Source organism: Meleagris gallopavo, chromosome 3 (assembly GCF_905368555.1).
Source record: "Meleagris gallopavo chromosome 3, MGAL_WU_HG_1.1, whole genome shotgun sequence".
Taxonomy (NCBI): Eukaryota; Metazoa; Chordata; class Aves; order Galliformes; family Phasianidae; genus Meleagris; species Meleagris gallopavo.
Genome location: NC_139406.1, coordinates 93297711 through 93321045, shown reverse-complemented (window position 1 = coordinate 93321045; position 23335 = coordinate 93297711). Strand labels below are relative to the sequence as shown.

General features: G+C 50.6%; 1 protein-coding gene across 3 annotated transcripts; it reads right to left on the bottom strand.

Annotated features, from left to right (window-relative positions):
- Positions 1 to 439: 439 nt before the first annotated feature.
- LOC100542272 (1-phosphatidylinositol 4,5-bisphosphate phosphodiesterase gamma-1-like) lies at positions 440 to 18008 on the bottom strand. Of its 3 annotated transcripts, none has more exons than XM_085221773.1 (33): positions 17854 to 18008; positions 17227 to 17631; positions 13797 to 13946; positions 13617 to 13710; positions 13453 to 13500; positions 12539 to 12623; positions 12369 to 12449; positions 12254 to 12288; positions 11409 to 11481; positions 11201 to 11302; positions 10996 to 11114; positions 10834 to 10919; positions 10258 to 10378; positions 9975 to 10143; positions 9599 to 9718; positions 9283 to 9390; positions 8953 to 9140; positions 8501 to 8701; positions 8031 to 8150; positions 7748 to 7931; positions 7331 to 7408; positions 6353 to 6456; positions 6070 to 6166; positions 5753 to 5819; positions 4915 to 5078; positions 4463 to 4559; positions 4122 to 4346; positions 3722 to 3870; positions 3092 to 3206; positions 2655 to 2816; positions 2262 to 2350; positions 1979 to 2163; positions 440 to 1548 (listed from the first exon to the last, which is right to left on the bottom strand). In XM_085221773.1, the coding sequence occupies exons 2-33, from the start codon at positions 17444 to 17446 to the stop codon at positions 1497 to 1499; spliced, it is 3888 nt and encodes a 1295-aa protein (XP_085077899.1). In that variant the 5' UTR covers positions 17447 to 17631; positions 17854 to 18008; the 3' UTR covers positions 440 to 1496. The 3 variants fall into 3 exon arrangements, with proteins under 3 accessions (XP_085077899.1, XP_085077901.1, XP_010707640.1); XM_085221775.1 differs by having other exon boundaries at positions 17779 to 18002; XM_010709338.4 differs by having other exon boundaries at positions 17227 to 18002.
- Between the last annotated feature and the right edge of the window lie 5327 nt (positions 18009 to 23335).

Below are 23335 nucleotides of genomic sequence, written 5' to 3'. Positions count from 1 at the left end.
GTCCCGCCCTTTTCTGTGTGCTTTTGATGCGGGCTGTGTCGTGCGTTCTGTGCGCTGCTGTGGCAGCTGCGCTGTCCTCCTGTCCCGCACAGCCTTTTGTCCCCCACAGCCCCGTGTTCCTACAGCCTTGTTCCTATGGTTCTGTGTCCCTCATAGTCCTGGATCCCCATAACCGTGTGTCTGTGTGGCTCCGTGTCCCCAGAGCTCAGCGTCCCGCAGTGCCATGGCTCTGCGTTCTGTGTTCTTGCGGCTCTGTCTCCATGGCCAGGCGTCCCATAGTCACACAGTCCTGTGCCCTGCATCCCCTATCTCATGTTGCCATGGCCCTGTGTCCCCATAGCCATGTTTCTTATGTCCCCACATCCCTCTGGCCCACGTCGGAACAGCCATCAGCTATGACCCAGCACTGGTGGAGGAGATGATGGTGGCAGGGTATAAATATTGGCTAAATAGATTTATTTTCATACAAAGAATACACAGATCTTCCCCCCCACCCCCCCATGGGGGCACCCCGACCTGGGGGACACCCCAAGATGTCCCCAATCTCTGTTCTCACCAGGGGAGGGGGACAGCAGGCACCACTTGTGTGGGTTTCACGGGTTCCCCCAGCAGGATCGGGCCCCACGCTGGCACTGGGACCAAAGGGAACATGTTGGGGACACCCCCATTCTCTGCATTGGTTCTCTTTTATGTTCCAATGAAACCCTCCATTGGAATTTTGTTTGTTTAGGAGATGCCCCAAACACCGGGATTTAACTCTGGGGATCTGTCTCCATCTCCCTGGGTGAGCTTTGGGACACCCTGTTCCCACAATGCCCATATTGGGCGTCTCCTTGCTCTCCTGTTTTGGGGACATCTCTGGACATTTTGGGGTCACCTTGTGCCCTAATACTGTGCTGGCACAGAGCCCTCCCCACACTGTATGTACACACTGGATAAAAGAAGAAAATACAGATATTTATAGTGGGGGTGAAACACCCCCTGCTGCCCCAAACATCCCCCATGTCCTCATCCCGTTGCCCATCTGTTCCCAGGAGGGAGGTGCCTTGTCCTGGGCCAATCAGAGACTGGGAGAGCTCTTCTGTGCCCAGTTTCCCCATCGGTTGTTGGGCCATGCCTCAGTTTCCCCATCGGTTGATGATTTTATCATCACCCCACCAAGGAGATGTGGGATGAAGAGGAGCCACACAAGCAGCCACCCCACAGGGTGTCATGGGGAACATGGGATGACCCAAAGGCATCCTCCAACAGAGAAACATCACAGGCAGACCCATGCAAAACCCCTTTTTTCCCCAGATTTCTCACACACCACTATCACCCACCCTTGGGGACACAGCGGTGTTGGCATCCTACAGCACCTGGTGGCTTTGACAGTGTTGGAGGCTGATATTGGGAGTGGAGTCTGGATTTGGCCACCCCACCTCCTGCTGTCCCTTTACAGCAGGAGAGGAGGCGGTGGGGGACAATGGGGGGGGTCTGCCTTGAGCTTGCCCAGATCAGCTGCGCTTGGTGACCATCTGCCGGTCCCTCTTCTTCTTCTCCATCAACCTGGGATGGAGCAGGGAGGTGCCTTTAGGGTCTCACCACCCCAATGGACCCACCACTACAATGACTCCACCACCCCAATGACTCCGTCACCCCAATGAACCCACCATCCCAATGACTCCATCACCCCAATGAACCCACCATCCCAATGGACCCATCACCCCAATGGACCCACCACCCCAATGGACTCACCTCCACAATGGACCCAACATCCCAATGGACCCACTGCCCTGATGAAACCATCACTCCAATGAACCCACCATCCCAATGGACCCACCAGCCCAGTAGACCCACCTTCACAATGGACCCAGCACCCCAGTGGATTCATCTCCACAGTGGATCCACCATCCCAATGGACACACCACCCCAGTAGACCCCCAACTCCAATGGCACCACTCAAATCTGGGTTATGGGGTGAGAAGGGGGAACTCACTTGCGGTTGCGGACCTCAGTGAGCTCCATCAGCCTCTCTTGGGCTGCTCGCAGCTCATCGAGGCGCTGCTGGTAGCGTGAGTCACAGTTGTTGGTGCGCTCATAGCTGGAGACCTGGCTGGAGAGCTCACTGGCACGGTCCCTCAACTGCTGAATGGATGAGTAGAGGTTCTCCTCGTCTTCCTCCTGCTCCGACACAAAGGGATGAGGTTCATGGAGTGGATGGGGATTGATCCACTGGGGAAACAAGGAATGGGTGTTTCCAACTTGTCCACGATGCTTACCTTGGCATTGATGATCTCAATGTGGATGAGGAGTGCGGCCAGCTCCAGGTCCTCTGTGTAGCTGTTCTTCAGTGGCACTGACCGGTAGCCTGGACACAACACTGGGACATGAGCTTAGCCCCACAGCAGAGTCCCAGTCCCTCGCTATGGTCATAGTTGAGTCCCCAAGTGGCTGATGATGATGATGATTGTGTTAAAGAAACATGTACATGTGGTACTTAGGGGCACATTTTAGTGGATGTTCTATGTTGGTGGTAGTGAACTCATGATTCTACAAGTGGGCATAGTGGGAATGGGTTGACGGTTGGATTTGGTGATCTTGGAGATCTTTTCCAACCTTTATGAGTCTATGATTCTGTGATAATGATGAGGGTGTGGATGGAGGGAGAATACCTGTTTTGAGACCCTTAATGGGGAAAGTGGCTTGGGCCAAGAAATTGGGGTCACTGAACATGTCCTCCTCGTACACCACAAAGCGGAGGAAGGCGAACTCAGGGTTATTGATGTCGAAGACGAACTGCTTGAAGAGCCACACGGGGTTGAAACCATTGTCAGCTGTGGGGTGAGGTCAGAGCAGGGTTAGACACACAGACACCAACACAGCACCGCTGCTCCCCTGTTAATGGGGGATGCCTTTCCCCTCTACTCCTCCTTGAAACCAATCCCCATCACCCACATTTGAGCAGTCACAGACATGGGTTGGACTAGGTGATCTTAGTGGTATTTTCAACCTTATTCTACAATTCTATGATTTCCAGTAGAACCCCAGAAGGTGTCTCAGTGATACCATCTGTCCTCTTGGCATATGAACTAGGTGGAAGGACCCTTACCTACAACATCAGTCTTGTTCTTGCTGTTGTCATACTCGGAGCCACACACCTCTACCTCCACAAAGGGGCACACAATGCTTCTCCCATTCTTGGGAAGGTGCCGGGCACCAAGAATCTGTGGAAGGCAGAGGAGAAAGAGGAGAGTGAGTCCAGCCATGCTGGCCCTGTGGTCAACAAAGAACTTCCTTGGACAGACCTATGGCTTGGTTGGTTTGAGTCCGCCAAAATCTTAATGATCAAAATCAGCCACATCAGACCTCATTTATGACTTCAGACTCATTTTAGCTGTTTCTGCAGAATGATTTGAAAAACTTTTGCTGTGTCCATGCCATACTGAAGAGCTGGTTGCCTAAACACTAACCCATCCCAGCTGTAACACCAAAATGACCCAAACTTTGGATCAACTTTATGCAATTGTGGAGTTTTCCCCTCAATGTTTTGGAGTTCTTCAACAATCTGGAAAGACTAAGCAAGAAAGCAACAGACTTAGCAGATCATGGAACAATGAACTTCATGGAGCAAATATGGGTCTTAAACATGTAGAAATTGACCCCAAGCTTAGTTTGGAAGAACTGAACCCTCATCTCCACTGGCCACCTTGGAATGGACTTGCCAACCTTGCCCACTTGCCTGCAGCTGCACTGTGATGGGCTCCACAATCTTCAGGCTGTTCTTGTCGAAGGGGTCAAACGTCTCATCCCTCATGATGTCGGGTTGTAGGACATAGCCACTGCGGCCGCCGAGCATGAAGAGTGCCTGGTTCAGCTGCATCGGCTTGTCTATGGCCAGGGGAAAAGCAGGGTTCAGGGACCCTCCAGTGGCCCTGAGCAGAAGGTTCTGCTCTCACAAACCCCCTACTAAACCTCCCAGCCCTGGGTAGAAGTGCATGAAACAACCCAACGTTGCATGAGAATATCCCCATCGAGACAGGGACAATGGTTGGAGAGCTCATCTAAACCACGTCCAGCCATGGGATCGGTGACAAAGCCACCAGGGGTGAGGATTTTGCCACCCTGGGCATGGGATTTACCAGGCGTCTGGAAGTTGAGGGCCACCAACTGGCTGCCACAGATCCACATAGGCAGTGGGTCGTAGTTGGAGGAGTCCAGGCGCTGCCCTTTGGGGTAGATGCGGCTGAGCTGGCGCCGGTTGTACTGCAGGAACTTCTTGCCCTTGCTGCGGTTGGCGTACTTCTCCGCTTTGGTCTCCGGGAAGGAGGACATATCCCGGTAGCATGCTTTGTCTGTGCCAATCTCTGAAAGCACAAAGGTGACCATCAGTGGGAGACATGGGGTTCTGTGGGAGCAATCAGTTCCCCCAAGCCCCTTTCTTCCCCTCCTCATCCCATCACTACCCTTTTCCAGCTCTTACTGTCTTCATCGAATGGCACGGGGCGGCAATACACAACCAGCTCGGAGAGCTCCAGAGCGATCTTCTTCCTCCGCTCCATAATCTTTCCCTCTTGCATCTGCACAAGGGAAAATGGAATCTGAGACTTTTCCATTGATGGGGATGCTCTATAAACTACGGTCCAATCGCTGTGGGATGGGGCATCCACCAACATCCACTGAAACTGATCAACTGTCCACTAGTGTCCATCCATCATGGGATGAGACATCCACCAAAATCCATTGATGGGGATGATCCATCAACCACAGTCCATCCACCATGGGATGAAGCATTCATCACCATCTACTGCTGGGGACGATCTGTCTACTGATGTCAATCCATCATGAAATGGGACATGAATCACTACCCACTCCATTCCATCTCCTGGAGATGAGGATGTCCATCATCACCTGCTATACCCCAGTGCCCCTCACCCTGGCATCGGCGTTCTGCGTGGCCTCCCTGATCTTGGCCACCCACTCGCTCAGCTCCTCCTGTGTGTCAGCGGCCACGTCCAGTGACTGGGCTGCGTGGGACATCTGCTGGGAATGGATGGTGAAGACAAATGGTTTGGAGCTCCTCCCGTCTTTGGAGATAACTATAAGGACATCAGAGGGGGCTTTACTCGAAGACATTCCCAATGGATGGCTCTGTGGAGCAAACGAAACCTCATCGGTCCTGCTCCTGGGTCCCCATCTGCCCTCCCCAGCACCCCCCAAGTTCCTCCTCCAAGAGTAGTCCCAAATATTGCAAATAGTCAAGAAACGCAGTGTGGGAGAGTTGAACCCAAATGCCTGTTAAACTGTTGTCAATCCCCCAAAAAACACAGGAAGTGAAAGCAGCAACTTTCACCACATGATTCATCACAATTCATGATTCACCACAATTAATAGTTTCACCTTTACAGACCACTGAACACCTCTAAATCCTTTCAACATCAGCCAAGTGCCCCCAGATTCTGTTGCACTGAGTGACATGGTCACAGGGCCATATGGGTTGATGGTTGGACAGGATGATCTTATCAGTCTTTCCAACCTTAATGATTCTTTGAGTCTATGAATTCAGCCCCAGATTGTCCCCAGCACATCATGCCAAGTATGAGGCCCTTCCTTCTCCCCATCTGAACATTTTTGCCATGCCAGAATTGCCATCACCTATCAATGAGTGGTTCACCCCATGTTTACGGTGAGTTTGGAGAGCCTCAGCTCATGGTGCTGAGCTGTTGCTTGGGGCATGTACCATCCCTGTTAGGGACATGGTGGTGACACTCACCTACGTGGCATGATGGCACGTCGATGAAGCCCTTCAGGAAGTTCCCCAGGGGGCTGTTTTCTGATGACTGCAAAAGAGGAAAAAGGAGGAATAGGTGAAGGGCAGTCCAACCTCCATTCTACCCTCCATCCAGCCCTCCAAATCAGCCAATTCCAAGCAAAAGCCAAGAAAAAAAAAAAAAACATGCTTTAGGCAAACTCCATTCCATGGAGCATCCCAGAGCCTCCAGATAAGGGTTTGGGTTGGATTGGTGCTGGAAGCATCTCAGATGGTCTCAGTGAATGGGAAAAAGAAGACAACAGAAACAGCACACTCACAGCCTCATCCTGCTCCTGTGCCTGAGTGCTGACGATTTCCTCCACATAGTTGGCTGGGAACCACAGCTGTTTCTTGCCCCCGTAGTCCCCCCGCCACCTGCAAGGGGTGAGAGGATCAAGGCAAGAGGACCAATTGGAAGGGTATACGGGGTGTTAATGCTGCATGCAATGTCAAGGAGCAATTGGAGAAGGAAGGGGGAGACAGAAAAGGAGGTTGTTAAAACAGACCACAGGAAGATCCCTGCCCGCGGCAATACTGCCCAGGGCACCAGACCACTCTTACCAGCCACCGTCCTGCTTGTCAACGTTGTGGATGATGGCTTGCTTGCAGAATGACAGCTCGTCCTCTCGCTGTGCTTTGTAGTCATAAAGAGCCTTCACTGTGCACTGAACCACCAAGGAGAGGGACACGTGTTACCACCAAGCTGGGATGCCCAGCTGATGTCCTGGATGCCTCATCCCCCAAAGAATGTCCTCTAAAAGTCTACACAGTAAGTGAGACATGTTAGAGAGGACACAAAGGCTGTAGGTGCTTGTAGTCCCACACAACCAGCATATTCCTCTTCTGGGTTCCCTGTTGTGGAAGAAAGCTCCCAACCAATTTATGTCACTGGATGTGTTCATTAAATGTTGAGATGCGGCACTTAGGAACATGTTTTAATGGGGTAGTGAGCACAGTGGTTTTGAGTTGGGCTTGGGCTTGATGATCTCAGAGATGAATGATTCTGTCATTCTCCCTTGATATTACATTCCCTGAAAAAATAAACCCTAACTTTGAGTTAGTTCTTCCCATGTCTGATCTTAGCCTGAGAGCTGCTTTGCTTCCAAAGGACTTTCAAAGCATAGCCATTCTGGACCAAGGGATTGTAGGGTCACAGGGAAGGGACCTCGAGCCTCCTCCAGGGTCAGCTCCGAGACCAGACTGGATCTAAAAACATCCAAAGATGGAGACTGTGCCAGCTATGAAATGACCCCAAACATATTCTTTTGGGATTCTTCCCAGCACAAAGGTTTCCTTGCTGTTGTGGCAAACTTTTGCTGGGTCTTTGTTTCAGACCTATCTCATATCTACTGTGGTGATGCTATTGCTGGAGCTCAAGACTGTTCCCAAGTGATGGGGGCATGGAAAGGTCCGCAGCTCCAGCACTGCTTAAGGGTCAGAGAAACAGCTTATGTGGTCCATGGTGGGAACCATCCAGGAGCCTCAGCAGGAGAATCATTAAGTCCCATCACCCTGCATCTAACCAGCTCAGCCTCTTACCCTTGCCATTGGCATCTTGTTGGCCTCCACATAGAAATGGGGTGTCCGCACCTCATACAGAGCCCCATAGTCCAGTTCCTGCAAGGACAGACATCAAAAGAGGTCATCTGGCCATGCACATGGATTATGAAGAATCATGAGGGAAAATGGGCTATCGCATGTGGGCCAGAGAAGTATGATGGGGACGCAATATCTCTTTACAGCTAATTGGAGGGGACTTGTGGATAGTGAAGTTGTTATAACTATAGACAATGGTGGTGGTTTAAGTTGGATTTTGGGCAAATCTCCTTTGCTGTGCAGGAGACTGGAGAAGATCTTCCAACCACAACAAAGATTGGGATGGAGCTGGATTGCCTATGGCACAGAACTACTTCATCCCCACTGTCTCCAACTGTTCCCACCACTGGGAGCACTCACAGTAGTGCCCATCTTCTCCAGGGTCTCCTCATTGATGGGGTAGCGCAGCTTCATCTTACGGTACAGCGGATGCTTCTCGTAGTAGCTGACAAGGTCCACCAGGCTCTCAAACTCAGCTGAGCTGCCCAGCATGAAGAGTCGTCCCTCCTGCTGTATGCGGCAGTGCTTGATCTTCCCCTCCGCCCTGAGGCCAAGAGAGCAACCAGTGATGTCCCCAGCTCTTGGAGTGGAGCCACAGGGTCACACCTGGCCAGCCTGGAAGTGCTGGGGTGGCCACACTCACCGGAATGAAATGGCATAGGAATTGGGTTCGCTCCGTTTTCGCACCAGGAAGGCTCCATCCCGAGGGACTCGCATCAGCATATGCTCAGCCTGCAGGCGTGTCAGGCTGGCATGATACCACCTGGATAGGCACAGCAAGGAGGCAATGGGCTGGCAAACCCAAATCTGACACCAGCTGCACTGGAGTCAACGTGGGAAGGGATGAGGATAGTCGACCCAAGGATGGGATGAGTGGTGGAAGAGGATGGTGGACACAAGGACGGGACAAGCTATGAAAGAAGATGGTGAACCTAATGGTGAGACAAGTGATGGAAGAAAATGGTGGACCCAAAAGTGAGATGAGAAATGGAAGAGGGTGATGGACACGAGAGTGGGACAAGCAATGAAAAAGGATGATGCACACAAGAGTGGAACAAGTGAAGAAAGAGGGTGGGGGACCCAAGGTAGCAATGGGCTGGGTTTCACCCTCACTCTTTGCTCTCGTGGGCATTGGGCTGGGGCACGGGGTCGGTGAGGCGCATCTCAAACTCATTGCAGCGGAGTGGCACCTCACGGTAGTGGCAGATGAGACTGTAGAGGCTGTCAAAGACCAGGTTGTCTGTCAGGTAGAACTTGGTGGAACCAGCCTCCTGTCGTGAGTGGATCCTGCAGTGCTGCACACGGTTTGATCGCCTGCCATGAAGGAACAAGGTGGGAGTGAGTCAGTCCAGATCCATGACCATGCCATGCCATGCTTGAGGATGGTCTGGGTTAGGCTCAGAAATGCTCAGAAAAATGGTGTTTTCCCTCAGAACACCATTTCTGCCTCCAAACTGGGGATCTACTGGAGGCAGCCACCACATGCTTGGTGTGCTGCCCAGATCAGCCTGGGAAAGATGTGATCCTGCCATCCACTCCAATAGAGGTTGAACTGGGGCTCTTACCAGAAGGACAGGGTGTAGTCACCCACGAAGGTCTCGCTTTCGCGCACCAGGAAGGTGCCATCCTTGCCTCCTGTCTCAGTGCAGTATTCATGCAGCAGCTTCTCGGCAATCTGCCGCCCATCACGGCCACCTCCCAGCTTCCCATGGAACCACTTCTCCGTGAAGTGCAGCTCGTTGTTGTTGAACTCCTATGAGTTCACACAGAGACCAGACACACCTAGTGTTAGTGTTCCCACGAGCAGTTGTCGTTAATCTTCTCCCTCTCCTCATGCTGACCCCCAGTATCCCCAAATTCCCCCACCCCATGACTGCATCCTGTCCCACACACACCTCCTTCTGCTCCACCTCCTCTTCATCTTCATTGAACTGGTAGCGTGACGTCTCCTCCGAGTAGTAGATCTTGTTGCTTGTCAGTACAAAATAATGCGGGCTCCAGGTCTGAGAGGGAGGAATGGCATCACCAGGGCAGGGAGGATGGGGGCATGGAGGGATGGGGCTTTGAGACTCCCGTTTCTTCCCTGCACCCCCCATGGCATTGCAACGGTGCCCCGTGCCCATCCCAAACTCCTGGTCTCTCCCCTCCCAGGGCAGCCCCATCTGACACATCCTGCTCTGCCCCCAGCCATCGTTGCGTGGAGATCCTTACATGGTCAATAGGGTCTTCGAGGTAGAGGATGCCGTTCTTTATGGAGTTGCTGATGTCGTTCTCTGAATAACTGGCAGTGGAGACCTCCTCATATAGGTTCCCTTCAACCAGCTTCTTGTGCTGAGGACAGCCCAGAAATAGGAACTCAGCAGCCCATTATGCTAAGCTCCCAGCCCTAATTCGCAGATCCACCATCACTACCACCAACCATTCCCAGTAGACCTCTCCTTGCACAGAACCTTGACATCCTACTAGTTGTGCATGGAGAGAGAACTGCTTCTAAGTCCCAAGATTTGGGGGAATCATCTTCCCTCCCAGCCCAATGCAGGTCTTGCCCCTTCTGCAAAGAGCTTTGGGTTAGTGCCTGGCCCCACACCTTGATTAAGATCTTCTTCTTGAGTTGGGTGGGTGAGGGCAGCTCATCAGCGTTGATGTCAACTGGCTTGGTGAGCAGCATGTCCCCAAAGACCTTCTTGAAGTGGGAAGCCATGTTCCTCTGCTGGACGATGCTGCAGTGGTCTTCAATGGAGAGGATGATGGGGAACCTGGAGGAAGAAGGTAGGGAAAGTGGCTTGGGATGAAGATGAAGAAAAGGGGAGTTTGAGCAGCAGTTGCCTGCCGAGCCCAGAATTGGGGTGCATTTGTGGGGCAGGGCTTACTCAGATGTGACAAATGCATGCTCCTTGATGGTATGCAGCACGTCCAGGAATTTGATCTTGGAGGTGAGCGTGTGACCGTGGTAGATGATGGGGAGATCATCTGGGCCATCCCAGCAGTCCACTAAATTAGGAAACAACTCGGTTAACACATGTTGCTCACCAACTATGCACCAGAACAATGTTGGATATTAGGAAAGACTTATTTTCTAAAAGAGTGGTCAAACGTTGGAACAGTCTGCCCAGGGAGGTGATGGAGTCACCATTCCTGGAGGTGTTCAAGAAGAGTGGAGATGTGGCAGAGGGACATGGTTTAGCAAGCATGATGGGGATGGGTTGGGGTTAGACTGGAAGACCTTAGAATTTTTTCCAACCTTTATGATTCTACAAGAGGGCATGGATTGATGGTTGGACTTGACGATCTTGGAGATCTTTTCTAACCTTAATGAATCCATGATTCTAACCCCTTCTCCCATTTGCCATGGAATGGGTGGAGGGGATAGTCCATCTAGTACAATGTGAAATGCTGGGGAAGCTCAGCATCAATGCAGTGTGCCATGGAGTATGGGGTGGACTCACACTCAATGCAGCGGCAGCCCATGCGCAGGCAGCGGGCATACGCCTCCAGGGAGGACTCACTGGAGAACTGGTCTCCTGTCAAGTACCTGCAGAGGTATAAGAGGGGGTGCTCAAGAAGGGATTCTCTCGGGGATCACTGAGGTGAGCCCACCCTGTCCTTACGTGTTGTGGGAAGAGGAGATCCAGTACTGGGACAAAGGGTGGTTCATCTCCTCAGGCACCACACGCTCATACTTGGCGTCCATCACCATGTTCTCCTTGGAGAAGAGGTACGTGAGGAACTGGGGGAGGGAGGAAGCAGAGAGGTCAGATTTCAATGGGATGGGGAGATCAATGGGAGGGGTCAATGCTGTACCGGTTCACTCACCTCATCTAGCTGGAAGGAGGGTTCTGCTGCATCAATGGAGCCATCCTTGAGGTAGGAACACATGTAGTCCCGCACCATGCCCACATCACTAGCCCATGGCTCCTGAGGTGCAAATACAGCTGCTTTTATGAGGTGCAGCAGCTGGGAAGGGGTGTCCCAGGTGATTCAACAGGTCTGGGACTGACAGGGGTCTCAAAGGACAACCAACCTTTTGGTCGTGCAGAAGGAACTTCTGGAAGTCGTAGAGGGAGACCTGGCACAGCTCAGGGCGGTCCACATTCCTGGGGCATATCAGCAGGAAGTGTTGTCCACGGATATGAGGAAGAGAGCATTGCACTACATCACTGCATCCCTGGTTCCCATTCCTGTTCACATCCCCACCCACAACCCCACTCACATTCCTGCTTGCATTGCCACTCATATCCACAATCATATCCTGCTGTTGCACCCCTGGCACACATGTTCACTCACATCCTTGCCTGTATCCCCACTTGCATTCCTGCTCTCATTTCGACTTCCATCCTAACTTGCATCTTTACTTGCATTCCTGCTCACATTGATTTCCAACCCCATTTGTAACCCCACTTGTTTTGTTGCTCACATTTCCACTCACATTCCCACTACCATCCCTGGCTTTCATCCCAGTTTGCATCCCTACTTGCATCTCTGCTCTCATTTATTCTTGTCTCATTTGCATCCCTGCTCTTATTTCTGTTCTCATCCCCATTTATAACCCGACTCACATTCCTGCTCAAATCCCCATTTGCATCCCTACTCACAACCCTGCTCAAATTTCCACTCACTCCCATCCCTGCTCCCATTCTAATTTGCATTCCTATTGAATCCCTGCTCTCATTTGTTCATACTCCTGTTTGCATGACCACTTGCATCCCTGTTCTCATTTCTGCTTCCATCCCAATTTGCATCCCCACTCACATTCCTGCTCACATATCACTTCCATCTCCATTTGTATCCCTGCTCCCATCTCAAATTGCAACCCTACTCCACCCTGCTTAGACCTCTGCTGGAGTCTGTGGGGCTCCTGGAACTCACCGTAGAGGGAAGGAGAGCTCCAGCTGCTCAATGACCTGCAAGGCAAAGGGGGGATGGGCTGAGCTGGCTGGGGACATGCTGTGATGAGCTGAAGTGGATGGGTCATGGCTCTTACCGACTTCTGTGCATCAAACATCAGGTTTTTGTAGAACTGGATGAAGTGGGAGAAGGTCATCTCATTCCTGGCTTCCACCTCCTATGGGATGGGTGGTGTGAGAGTGAGATTGGTGCAGAGACATTGGGTAGGGGCTTGAAGCCCCATTCCCCACAGAGCCAGGGACTTACCACGAGCTTGTCCCGCAGGAACCTCATGTTGGGCACTCGGTAGTTCACCTGGGGCAGCATGGCCTTCAGGTCCTTCACTGTAATGCTGTAAGACAGAAAGATGGTGTCAGAGAAGCAACCAGACCCTACACGTCATGGATCTCCTGGACACACTGCTAAGTTGGGCCCAGATTCCTGTTTGAAGCTGCAGATTCCCACAATGGCACAGCACTGTCCAATTTGCTCCAGAGGCATTTTTGCTCTTTATGATTTAGAGGGTTCTGTTGTGATTATAGGAATGCTGAGTAGGGGTTCAGGGAAAAAAGGTGTAGCTGGGCATCTGTCCCACCCAGAGACTATAATTATCCCCATCCTCATCCCATGCCCATCTTCATTCTCATCCTCATCCTATTCCCCATCCCCACCTTCATCTTCATTTCCATCCCCATCCCCATCCTCATCCCACTTCCATCCTCATTCCATTCCCATCCTCTTCTCACCCCCATCCCACCCTCATGCCAATCACATTTAAGTCCAAATTCCTTTGTTTGGATTTTATTTTATTTTTTATAATATCAAAGAGATGCCTATGAGTTGCACTAATGGCTCATCCTCTCCCAGTGCAGCAGTGGGCATGGGGATATTCAAGTTCCCACAGTCCTACAGGGACAGTGCTCCAGTCTCTGGTTTTAGGTATTACCTCAGAACACCCCAAATAAACCATTACCTTGCCCACACCCTTGCTCTCAGCCTCCAGATTTAGGATGGGTATGACCCAGTTCATGGCCACCAAAGCTAGTTGATTTGCAGGGTTGGGCAAAGGATTTCAGCTATTTCCCCTTTGGAAAACAGCCTGGGTGAGTGGTGGGTGGGTTTTGGCTGTTGCATGCTCAGACCACTGACCCTTTTCCCTGTAGAGCCATTCTGGTTCTCACCTTCCTTCCCGCGACCGGTCCATCCCATCAAACTGTTTCCGCAGCCACCTGGGAGGGAGGGATGGACAGACAGACAGCGCTCAGTCTTGGGGGACCGAACTCATGGTTCATCCTTTCAGACCACAAATGAGGACCATGAAATGGGATTGACCATCCCTCCTCACCTCTCAATCTGTAGCGGGGTCTGGGCTTTCTGGGTGTCTGCCACCAACCAGTTGAGACCTGTGATCCACAGGTTGATATCTTCCTCACAGAAAGCTAGAGGGGGAAGAGGAGGTTGGTGAAGGATAAGGGAGATGAGATGCTAAGGATGGATGGAAGGGGTGAGGTGGGAGCCCACGCACCAGCCACGCTGAGTGTCCGCAGCCTGAAGTCCATCCCATAGAGGATGATGAAGCACATGGCAAAGTCGAGCTTGCGAGCATCCTCGGGGTAACGCTCAAAGTCCCGTGAGTTCTTCCCCAGGCGGATCTCCTTGATCTCCCGAATGTCAACTGCAAAGACAGAGGGGCACAGGACTGTCCTGTGTCACTCTGATGCCACAGAGCCAGGGAAAGGGTGCAGGAGATGGGAACGTGTGGAGAGTATGGAGCCTTGTCCCCAAGATGGGACATCCCATTGGGCTGTGATGGTTATTATGGCCATGTGTCCCTCAAAGGTGACATGTCATTGCTGGTGGGATTGGCATGTCCTTCACAGATCTCTGTCCTCAACATGAGGCATCCTGGTGGCACTGCCCATTGGTACATGATGGCATTATGAATGCCATGTGTCCTCCATGGACTGTGTCCCAAAGATAAGATGTCCCTGCAGATGTCTGAGAGCACCATGAGGTGCCACATGTCCACAGGATGAGGCATCCTGGGGGACTGGGATGGGTACTATGACCACGTGTTCCCCAAGGGAGACATATCCCCACAGCCCTGCCATGATACATTGGCTAGTGTGATGGCATCATGCATATCGCATGTCCTTCAGAGAGTCAACTTCCCAAAATGGGTCATCCTGGTGGCACTGCCCATTGGTACATGATGACATTATGAGTTCCATGTGTCCTCCAGGGATTGTGTCCCCAGAATGGTGTGCCCTCATGATGCTGCCCATCTCTCTCGGTGCCATGTGTCCTTGGGACTCAGCCCTGCAATCCCTACAACCACCTCCTCTCTGAGAAAAAACTTGGGACAGACTGAGCTCATCTTTTAATAGAATACAACCGTCCAAAGGTGGCAATTTGCAGCCCAGACCACAGGGCGTTTCTTTCCTGCTGTGCTGCTCTCTCATTATCTCACTATATAAAGCACAACCGGCGGCGGGAGGGTTGGGTTTCCGGACCACAGTCTTCCTCACTGCTACATCACCAGTGGAGATTTCCATCCACTGGTTTTGTAGAGAGGACAACAGGAGTAGAGTAATAATACCACGGTATTAATGGCTGTGCTACAAAACGGAGCCTTCAGCACAGGAAAAGGGTTTTGTATGGCCAAGGGTGGCCGGACACTGCACAGGGTCATTGTCCTGCAGGAAATGGGTCATTTCCCGGAGAATTTCCAGCCCGGCCCCTGCAGCGTTTCCTACATGGCAATGGGGATGGGTGCAGGGTACTGGAACAGAGAAAAAATGGAATGCATGGATAAGGATAAGGGATGAGGGGGAATGGGGCTGATTCAGTGAAAAAGAGGTGGGGAAAGTTTTTTCTTGGCGGAAAGGCTTGGAAAACACTGGTGGCTTTATGCAGCTTTCCTTTGGGTGGATGAGAGCCAGCTTGGGCGGATCGGGGCGGGATGTGGGCACTCGGCTGCAAAGAGGTGCTCAACTGGTGTCTGCACCCATAAGTATGATTTTGAGGAAGGGAAGCTGACTGCTGTCCATGTTTTGTGGACCCTGAGTGCAAATGGGTGGATATTTGGGGCTGTTTTGTAGGATAGGAACAGGAGGCACTTCCCCAACCCTACTCATTGTGCACTGCAGAAAGGAGAGATGCTGGTGGCTATTGTGGCTCCGTTGATGGTTGCCAACACAGCCAGGAGCCAGGCTTGGACCCAGGAGAGGGAACGTGCAGCACAATGCAACGTGCTGGCGGCTTCCTGGAAACCACATCTGCAGCGGATTTGCAGCGATCATGGCAGAAGTATGTCTCCAAACTCCTCCCTGCATTGTCTCCGGGGTCCTGGTGATTAAAACATGCTGGGAGCCAGATCCAACTGCGAAAATCCCTTTTCTCTTCTCATGCACAGCAAGCAGCATTGATATAAAGGATTTAAATATACGGGCAGTGTGGTTGGAAGTGGATGGAGGATCTGCCTGGAAGCTTTTAAAGGCTGGGAGTTTCCTGAGTGCATTAAGAGGAAAGCAAAGAGAGGCTCCAGGAGGGAATTGGAGAGCTGGGAAATGCTGCTGGCCCGGGTGGCCAAGTGGTGTCCCCTTGGTTCTTCCTTTGGGTGGGGCATGGGGCAGTCCAGACCTCCTGCATGGAATTACCCCATGCTATTGTGAAGCTGGCCTCGAGGCCGAAATAAAAGATTTTGCCTGGGCCAGCAGTGTTAATCCCATCCTATTTCTAATTGTCAGGATGAAGGCGTGAGTGTTAATTAGCCATCGTCATAGCAAACCATATTGCAAACCACCCCTCCAAAATGTTTTTGGGTTGACAGGGGCTGGAAACCACCTGGTTACCTGGAGGTAAATTTTGAAGGCAACGCAGGATGATATCGTAGCTACTAATCTTAACACTGTAGTGTTCTGGGGGACCCTATCTGCATGGACACATGTCCAAGTAGCAGCTTAATGAAGCGTGTAATTAGCCTGAAGGGCATGGGGCATCTCCAGCAGAGCTGGGATCCCTGTACTGCCCTCTAATAGAGACATCAGCACTGTCGGGTATCTCGCTAATCCCTTCTCAGGCTGAGAAGAGGATTTGGAATGGTCCAGGCAGGCGTGAGGTTGGGCATATGCTGGGAGCAAGGTCCTGGAGCTTCCCTAAAATTCCAGCAAGCAGGAGGACACGTGAGCACAGAACAGGTATGGGGCAAGTTGGTAAAGATGCTCCAGGATTGGGGAAACTGAGGCAGGAGATCAGGGTCGATGGAAAAGTAGGGCTGAGATCCTGACGTGGCCCTATGCAATCTCCCAAATAAAAAACAAGGAGCAGGAAATGCGTTATTTCCTCAAGCAGAGAACAAGCTTTTCCCTGCAAAGGCCATAGGGGAACCAAACCGCTGGGGACAATGGCCAGTCCTCTATCCCCTCTGGCTCCCTGTGCATGGAAGCATCCCACTATTGCCAGGTTTTCCGCTGCAGGAGATCACCCCAGTGTAACAAAAGATCCCAATGTGGCAGGACATCTCATTGTGGTAGAACATCCCACTACTGTTAGCTCCACCAGTGTGGTAGAACTCATCATGGCCAGGCATCCCACCATAGCTGACCATCCCAATGTGGTAGAACATCCCACCTTGGTAGAACATCCCACCATTGCCAGACATCCCACCATAGCCAGACATCCCACCATAGCTGAGCATCCCAGTGTGGTAGAACATCCCACCTTGGTAGAACATCCCACCATTGCCAGGCACTCCACATCAGGAGATCACCCCAGTGTGGTAGGTCATCCCACCATTGTCGAGCATCCCAATGTGGTAGAATATCCCACCACAGCCAGGAATCTCACTGCACGAGATCACCCCAATGTGGTAGGACATCCCACCATAGTAGAACAGTCCACCATTGTCAGATAACCCACCAACGTGGCCCCAGCCCCCAGTCTCCAGTACTCACTGTCTCCCTCCACCTTCTCGGGTGTCCGACTCCAGATAATCTGTCGGGTCTCCAGCTTCACCTGGAATGTCCTTCGCTCTGGCCTCTGTGACTTCTTCTGGTAGAATAAAGTGAGGACGGTGCCCATCTCCAGGCAGCGGAGGATCCTTCCAATGTCCCCTGCCTCCATCCTGCCGTCCTCCAAAAAGCCATTGACGCTGTTGAGCCTGGACATGGACATCTTCACTGCGTGGCCATCGCCAGCCGGAGCCGCAGAGCCGGGGTTGTCTCATGCATGAAGGGACGAACCCAAGGGGGAGCAAAAAACCCAAATCCTCTGCACGGATTTTCTCTGAGTAATGGGAGAATCCGACTCCGGGGTTCGCATCCAGCGGTGCTGGGGGGAGATGGGTGATGGCTTCAGAGCTGGAGGGATAAAAACCATCCGGTCACCACGAGCCCTTAAGGTTGGGGATACCTTGGGTGGGAAAAAAAAAAAAAAAAAAAAACAAAAAACCAAAAAACAAAACACCAAAAAAGCAAAGTCACCTCCCCCCCAAAAAGCAAAGTCACCCCAAAAGCAGCCAAGCGGAGCAAATCAATCGCCGGCCTCCGTGAAAAGCCGAATGGAGCTGCGGGGTGCCCAACCTGGGGTGTGGGGCTGGTGCGGTGGGATGAGGGTGGTGGGGGGTTGGGGGTTTTTAAGGAGGCGGCCGCCTGCTGCCCCCTCTCTCCGCTCCTTAATTTCGGGCTGATGAAATGGACGCCCAGAGGAAACTGCAATCACACATGGCCGGAAAGAGATCAGAAAGGAATTTAAAAAAAAAAAAAAAAAAAAAAAAAAGCTGGATCTTGGAGAAAGGAAAATCGCAGCGACGGAAGAGGCGGCGGAGGGTGACATCTAGAGGAAGCCAAAAGATGGATGAGCACTAGGGGTATCTCCAGTCCCTACCAATGCACGGAGGGGGGCTTCCAGGGCTGGGGAAGCAGAAGACTGGGTGAAAAAGTGGTGGGGAAAAAAAAAAAGGAATAAAAAAATAGAAAATGGCTGTTTTGTGTATAGCTTCTGGCTGTCTGCGCTGCTGAGCCGGGACAGAAACCAACTGACAGCAGGACAAGCTGTGCGGCTAAGGAGCTATGGGGCTGAGGAGGGAGCAGAGGGTCACTGCAGGGATTTGGGGATGCAGGGGTTCAGGGTGAGTTTTTTCCCATCCCCATGCTTTGGATATGTGGGGCTGCCATGGGATTTGCACCAGAATGGGACAGAGCAGCACTGGGGCTCTATGCTGGAGCACCCAGAGGGGCTGGTGTTGGGCTCAGGCACCTCAGGGTTCTGTTGATGGGTGCTCAGACTCCAGAAAGTCCCAGTGATGAAGGCTCCAGGCATTTCAGGGTAATGGTGATGGATGCTCAGGTACCCAAGGATCCCAATAATAGAGACTTGGGCATCTCAAGATCCTGGTAATTGATGCTTAGGAACCTCAGCATCCTGGTGATAGAGGCTCAGACACCTCAAGGCCATGGTGATGGAGGCTCATGCATCAGGAAGTCTTAGTGATGGAGGTTCAGAAACTTCAGAGTCCCAGTGACCAAAGCTCAGGCACCCAGGGATCCTGTGGTTGAGGATCAAGAACCTCAAGGATCTGCTGATGGAAGCTCAGGTATTTCTGGATCCTGGTGATAGAGGCTTGGGAACCTCAGTGCCATGGTTGTAGAGGCTCAGGCTCTGAAAGATCCCAGTGATGGAGGCTTGGGCTTTTCAGGTTCATGGTGATGGATGCTCAAGTACTTCAGGGTCCCTGTGACGAGGACTCAGGAGCCCAGGGATCCTGTGGTTGAGGCTCAGGAGTCTCAAGGTCCCAGTGACGGAGGCTCAGGTACCCAAGGGTGCCAAAGGTGGAGGCTCACCACAGCATCATCAGCCACCAGCCCTGGTGGGAGATGAGATACAGGAGCTGCTGTGAACATGGAACCTGCGGAGGCTATTTGAGTCCTCATTAAAGCCATTAAACACAGAACCCACTTGGAGTGACTCGTGCCTCTGTCCGAATACCATGAAATCCTCATTCCTATCCCAATGGTTGCCACAATCCTCATGGTTTGCAGCTCCACTCACGGTTTATGGGAGCCATTAATATCTTCTCAGCTTTTAAGGGTGCAGGTAGAAATCTCTACGTTTGTGCTTGGCAGTCTACACTCCTCCTTGAAGAATTAGGGAATTAGGGTAAAGATGAGATCCTGATGTTGTGTATGTTTGTTTGTTTGTTTTTTATTTTTTCTTTCTTTATCCATGAATCAACTTCTGTTTTCAGCCCTTCTCTGGAGCAGAATGAGCTTTTGTTTAAAGAAATGAGCTGCAGAGATGTTGGCTTCTTGTGTTTATGTTTTCCATTTCCAGGCAAATCCCATCTCAGAGCCCCTTGAGCGCAGGTCTGGGAACTGAACATCCCAACCACAGTGAACAGAGGATCAGAATAGAAGATTGCTTTTACACAGGGGATTTTGCAGCATGAGTTTGGCTTCTGATGTCCATCCAAAGCACGCAGGCAGAGAAGGAATGCTCTGTTTTCAGTCTGCAATGGAGTCACTGTTTTAATTTTAGCTCCTCCGGAGCAAAGATGTAACCAAGCTGTTACCAAAGCAAAGCACCTTATGGAGGCTGGAAGAGGCAGAAGGACTGAACCTCCCTATCCAGCAGTGCGTGGGTAGCAGGACTCAGGGGCACCCCAAAAACTGGTGAAGCTGAACACCCAAAATCTGTGCTTCCTTCTTAAAAAAACCGAAAAGATTCATCCCTGCTCATGGATGTCCTTTCCCGGAGGCAGATCTGCCCACAGAGTTCCCGAGTTCCCAAGTAGGGAGGGCAGCCAGCACAGAACAAACCCAAAACCATTTAAAAATGTCATCAAAATCTTTCTGAGCATCTCTTCCTCTCTGGAAAAAAAAAGAAAAGAAAAAAAAAAAGAAGAAGAAAAAAAAAAGCTGATGCCACTTTCCCTTTGTAGGACTGGCACTGCTCAGTCAATAAGTCACAGATTTCTGTTTATTGGGTGTGGTTTGCTGCTCCTCTCTTTGGCCATATTATGAAATTCCAGAGCCTTGTTGCACTGAAAGGTTTTGCAAATGTTTTTTAGCCACAAGCCTTTGAGCTGCAGGTCGTGCAATGGAAATGTTGCAATTGATCTTTGCAGGTGGTGTTGCAATGGTGTTGACCTGGGACCAAGAAATGTAGAGCAGACAGTAAAAGTGGGATGATCCAAAGTGTCTGCAAAGGGGATGGTGGGGACAAGAGGACATCATATGGCCTTTCTTCACCATAGCCAGAAGATGGAATGGGGCCATTCAGTCCCTGCCCAAACCATCCCTATTTCATCAGGTAAAAGTAAAGGACAGAAATAAATCTGTTTGCAAAGAGCTGGGAATGGCAGCACTGATTATTGCTCCCATTTCTCCCCTTCCCCAAATTCATGTATTTAGGTCTGTGTGCATGTGCCAGCAGTGAGACTGCAGGCAAGAAAAAGGGCAGAAAAATAGACATCATAGCAGAAAACTGTTGCCCACTTGATAAATGAAGGTGGCTTTTCCTTTAGGATTGTGCAGCAGTTTCTTTTCCTGTTGCTGATATTTTCCTCTCTGGTTTCCATCTAACCCAGGAGACATCTCCTTCCCCAGAGTTCCTAGTCGTGCTATTATCAGCAAAAATAAGATTCAAGAGTTTGCTTGCCCTTGGGAAGGAGATTTCTTTTTTTGCAGAAGTTAAAATAGCGAAAACTTTTTTGGAGAAGAAGCAACTTTCTTCAGTGATAAATAGCTGCTGAGCTCCTACAGAGCAGGGCTGGCGGCTGAAGGATGCAGGATATGGCCCCTGGGATCCTGAGCTGAGCCCTTGGGGCTTTTAGGAGGATTAGCAGTACCTCTTTGGTTTCGAGCTTGGATTTAATAACCTGACACCATCTTGCTTGAATTGCTCTTCCTTTTCCCCTGATGCTTTCCTTCTTCCTCGGACACAAGTTAGTTCTCACTACTGTCTTGTACAATGGTGTTATTGAAACTGTCTCTAATGAGAACTGTGCTTATTTCTTCTGCTATTTGGCCCATGGCACTCCTCCTCCTGAAGCATTGCATCAGCTCCTGGTCTCTTTCCATTGCAAATTAAGAAAGAGTGGTAAAATGCATTGGAACAGGTTGCCCAGGGAAGTGGTGGAGCCACTGTCCCTAGAAGTGTTCAAGAAACGTGAAGATGTGGCACTGAGGAACATGGTTTAGTGGGCAATATTGGTGGCAGGTGGATGGTTGGACAAGATGATGTTAGAGATCTTTTCCAACCTTAATGTTTCTATGATGCTGTAAGATGCTCCATCTTCCTCTCAAGTACCTGCACATTTCTCACCTGCCATCCAAGCAACTCATCTTGGAGAAACAGCTCTCTGGGACTAGACTGGTCAAAAAGGGAGGCAGAGATTTCTTAGCAGCTGGAGTGTGGACTGAAGTCTTCTTTCCAATTCAGAGGCTTGCAGCTTGTGATGGGCCACCTCAAGATGTTCTCATGGTTTTGTGCTTAGGTCCAAGCAAGACAGGTCCATGCTAGTGCCTCCGAAGAGATCCCCATGCTGTTCTTCTCCCATGGACCTTCATTCCATTGCTTATAGTTTTGTGGGTATGTGGCGAATCTTATTAGAGGCCAGATCAAGCAGAAAACTAAACCAGAATGAAAAAGAGGAGAAGGAGGAAGAAGAAACAGAGGTGGAGAGAGAGGAGGAGGAGAATGGAAGAAAGAGGAGGGGAAATAGAATGGAAAAAGGGGAAGAGGAAGGAGAATGGAAGAAAGAAATAGAATGGAAAAAGGGGAAGAAGAAGGAGAAGGTGAAGGGAAAGAGGACATCAAGCACATCTGATTAGATATTATTTTTAATATTATTTCTCTTCTCCTTTTTCATTCCCCTTCTCCTTCTCCTCCTCCTACTTCTCATTCACCTTCTCCTTTCTCATTCTTTTTTTCTCTTTCTCCTTTTTCTTCTTCTCTTCCTCCTCCTCCTTCATTGTATTCCTTTTTAATATTGCCACACATAAATATTTCCATTTTTCAATGGCTCACATTTTCTAAGGCTTTACAATATAGATTTCCCACTTCTTTCTGGATTCCCACAATTTTTAAGTTTTTATTAATATGTTTCCTTCAAGACTTTTTGCAGTGCTCCATCCGAGACCCACAGGTGCCCCACAGAGAAGAATTACACTGCTTTCCTAGGTAGGATGCCCCTGTTAATGGATTCCAGGCCATGCTGGAGGATCCAGGGTTCCTTGGAGATTCCTATGCCTTCGGAAATTGGGAGCAGGTGGCAGAAATGCCAATGCCTCCCACTCATCCTTGTCGTCAGGTCCCAGCAATCTGCTGGTGCAGCACTTAATGAAGTTTCGTGTTTTCGCTTGTCTCAGCACGTTTAGCCACTGAGAGACTCCAGACTAAACCACGATGAGACCATGATTTCAAATGTGTGAGGAGCTTAATTTGGTCCTATTGCACACTTGTCGCTGGATCCGCAGTTCTAGTGATGTTTAGGGCCATTAGAGGGATTAGCACCATGTTTATTCTGGGTGGAATGAGACAATTTAATTTCTCTTAAGTGTGCCAGCCTGCCTGGGGCATTTTCATGCAGACACTCTGCCAGTACAGCACCAAAAACCCACACTTGCATTTTACTGCTTTTTTAGTTAAATTAGACTTACAAACAAGTGTCATACAAGCGTAGCGTTATGAACAAAGAACAAGTGCTGTGAATTCCTGCAGTTTTCAGATGTGCTGTTTGTAACAGGTGTCAATGAATTCCTTACAGAATGCTGGAAAGAAACAAGAATTTTAGTGATGCAGCATCCTACATGGGAGTACTCATGCCTGAAGGCATGATGCTCTTGCCTCTTCCCTATAGAAGATCCAGTTCATGATAAAAGTGCTGTCCTTGCTCCTCTACACCCCTTGTCCACCAAACTTTCCTGTATGGAACACCCAAGGCCACTCCAAAGAGCATCCAAGAAGCACCAAAGGGAGTCTAAGATCCTCCAGCACTACCTTGCCCCATACTTACCTTTTTCTAGTGATGTATTTTGGTATAGGTTGGCAAAATGCTGCTTT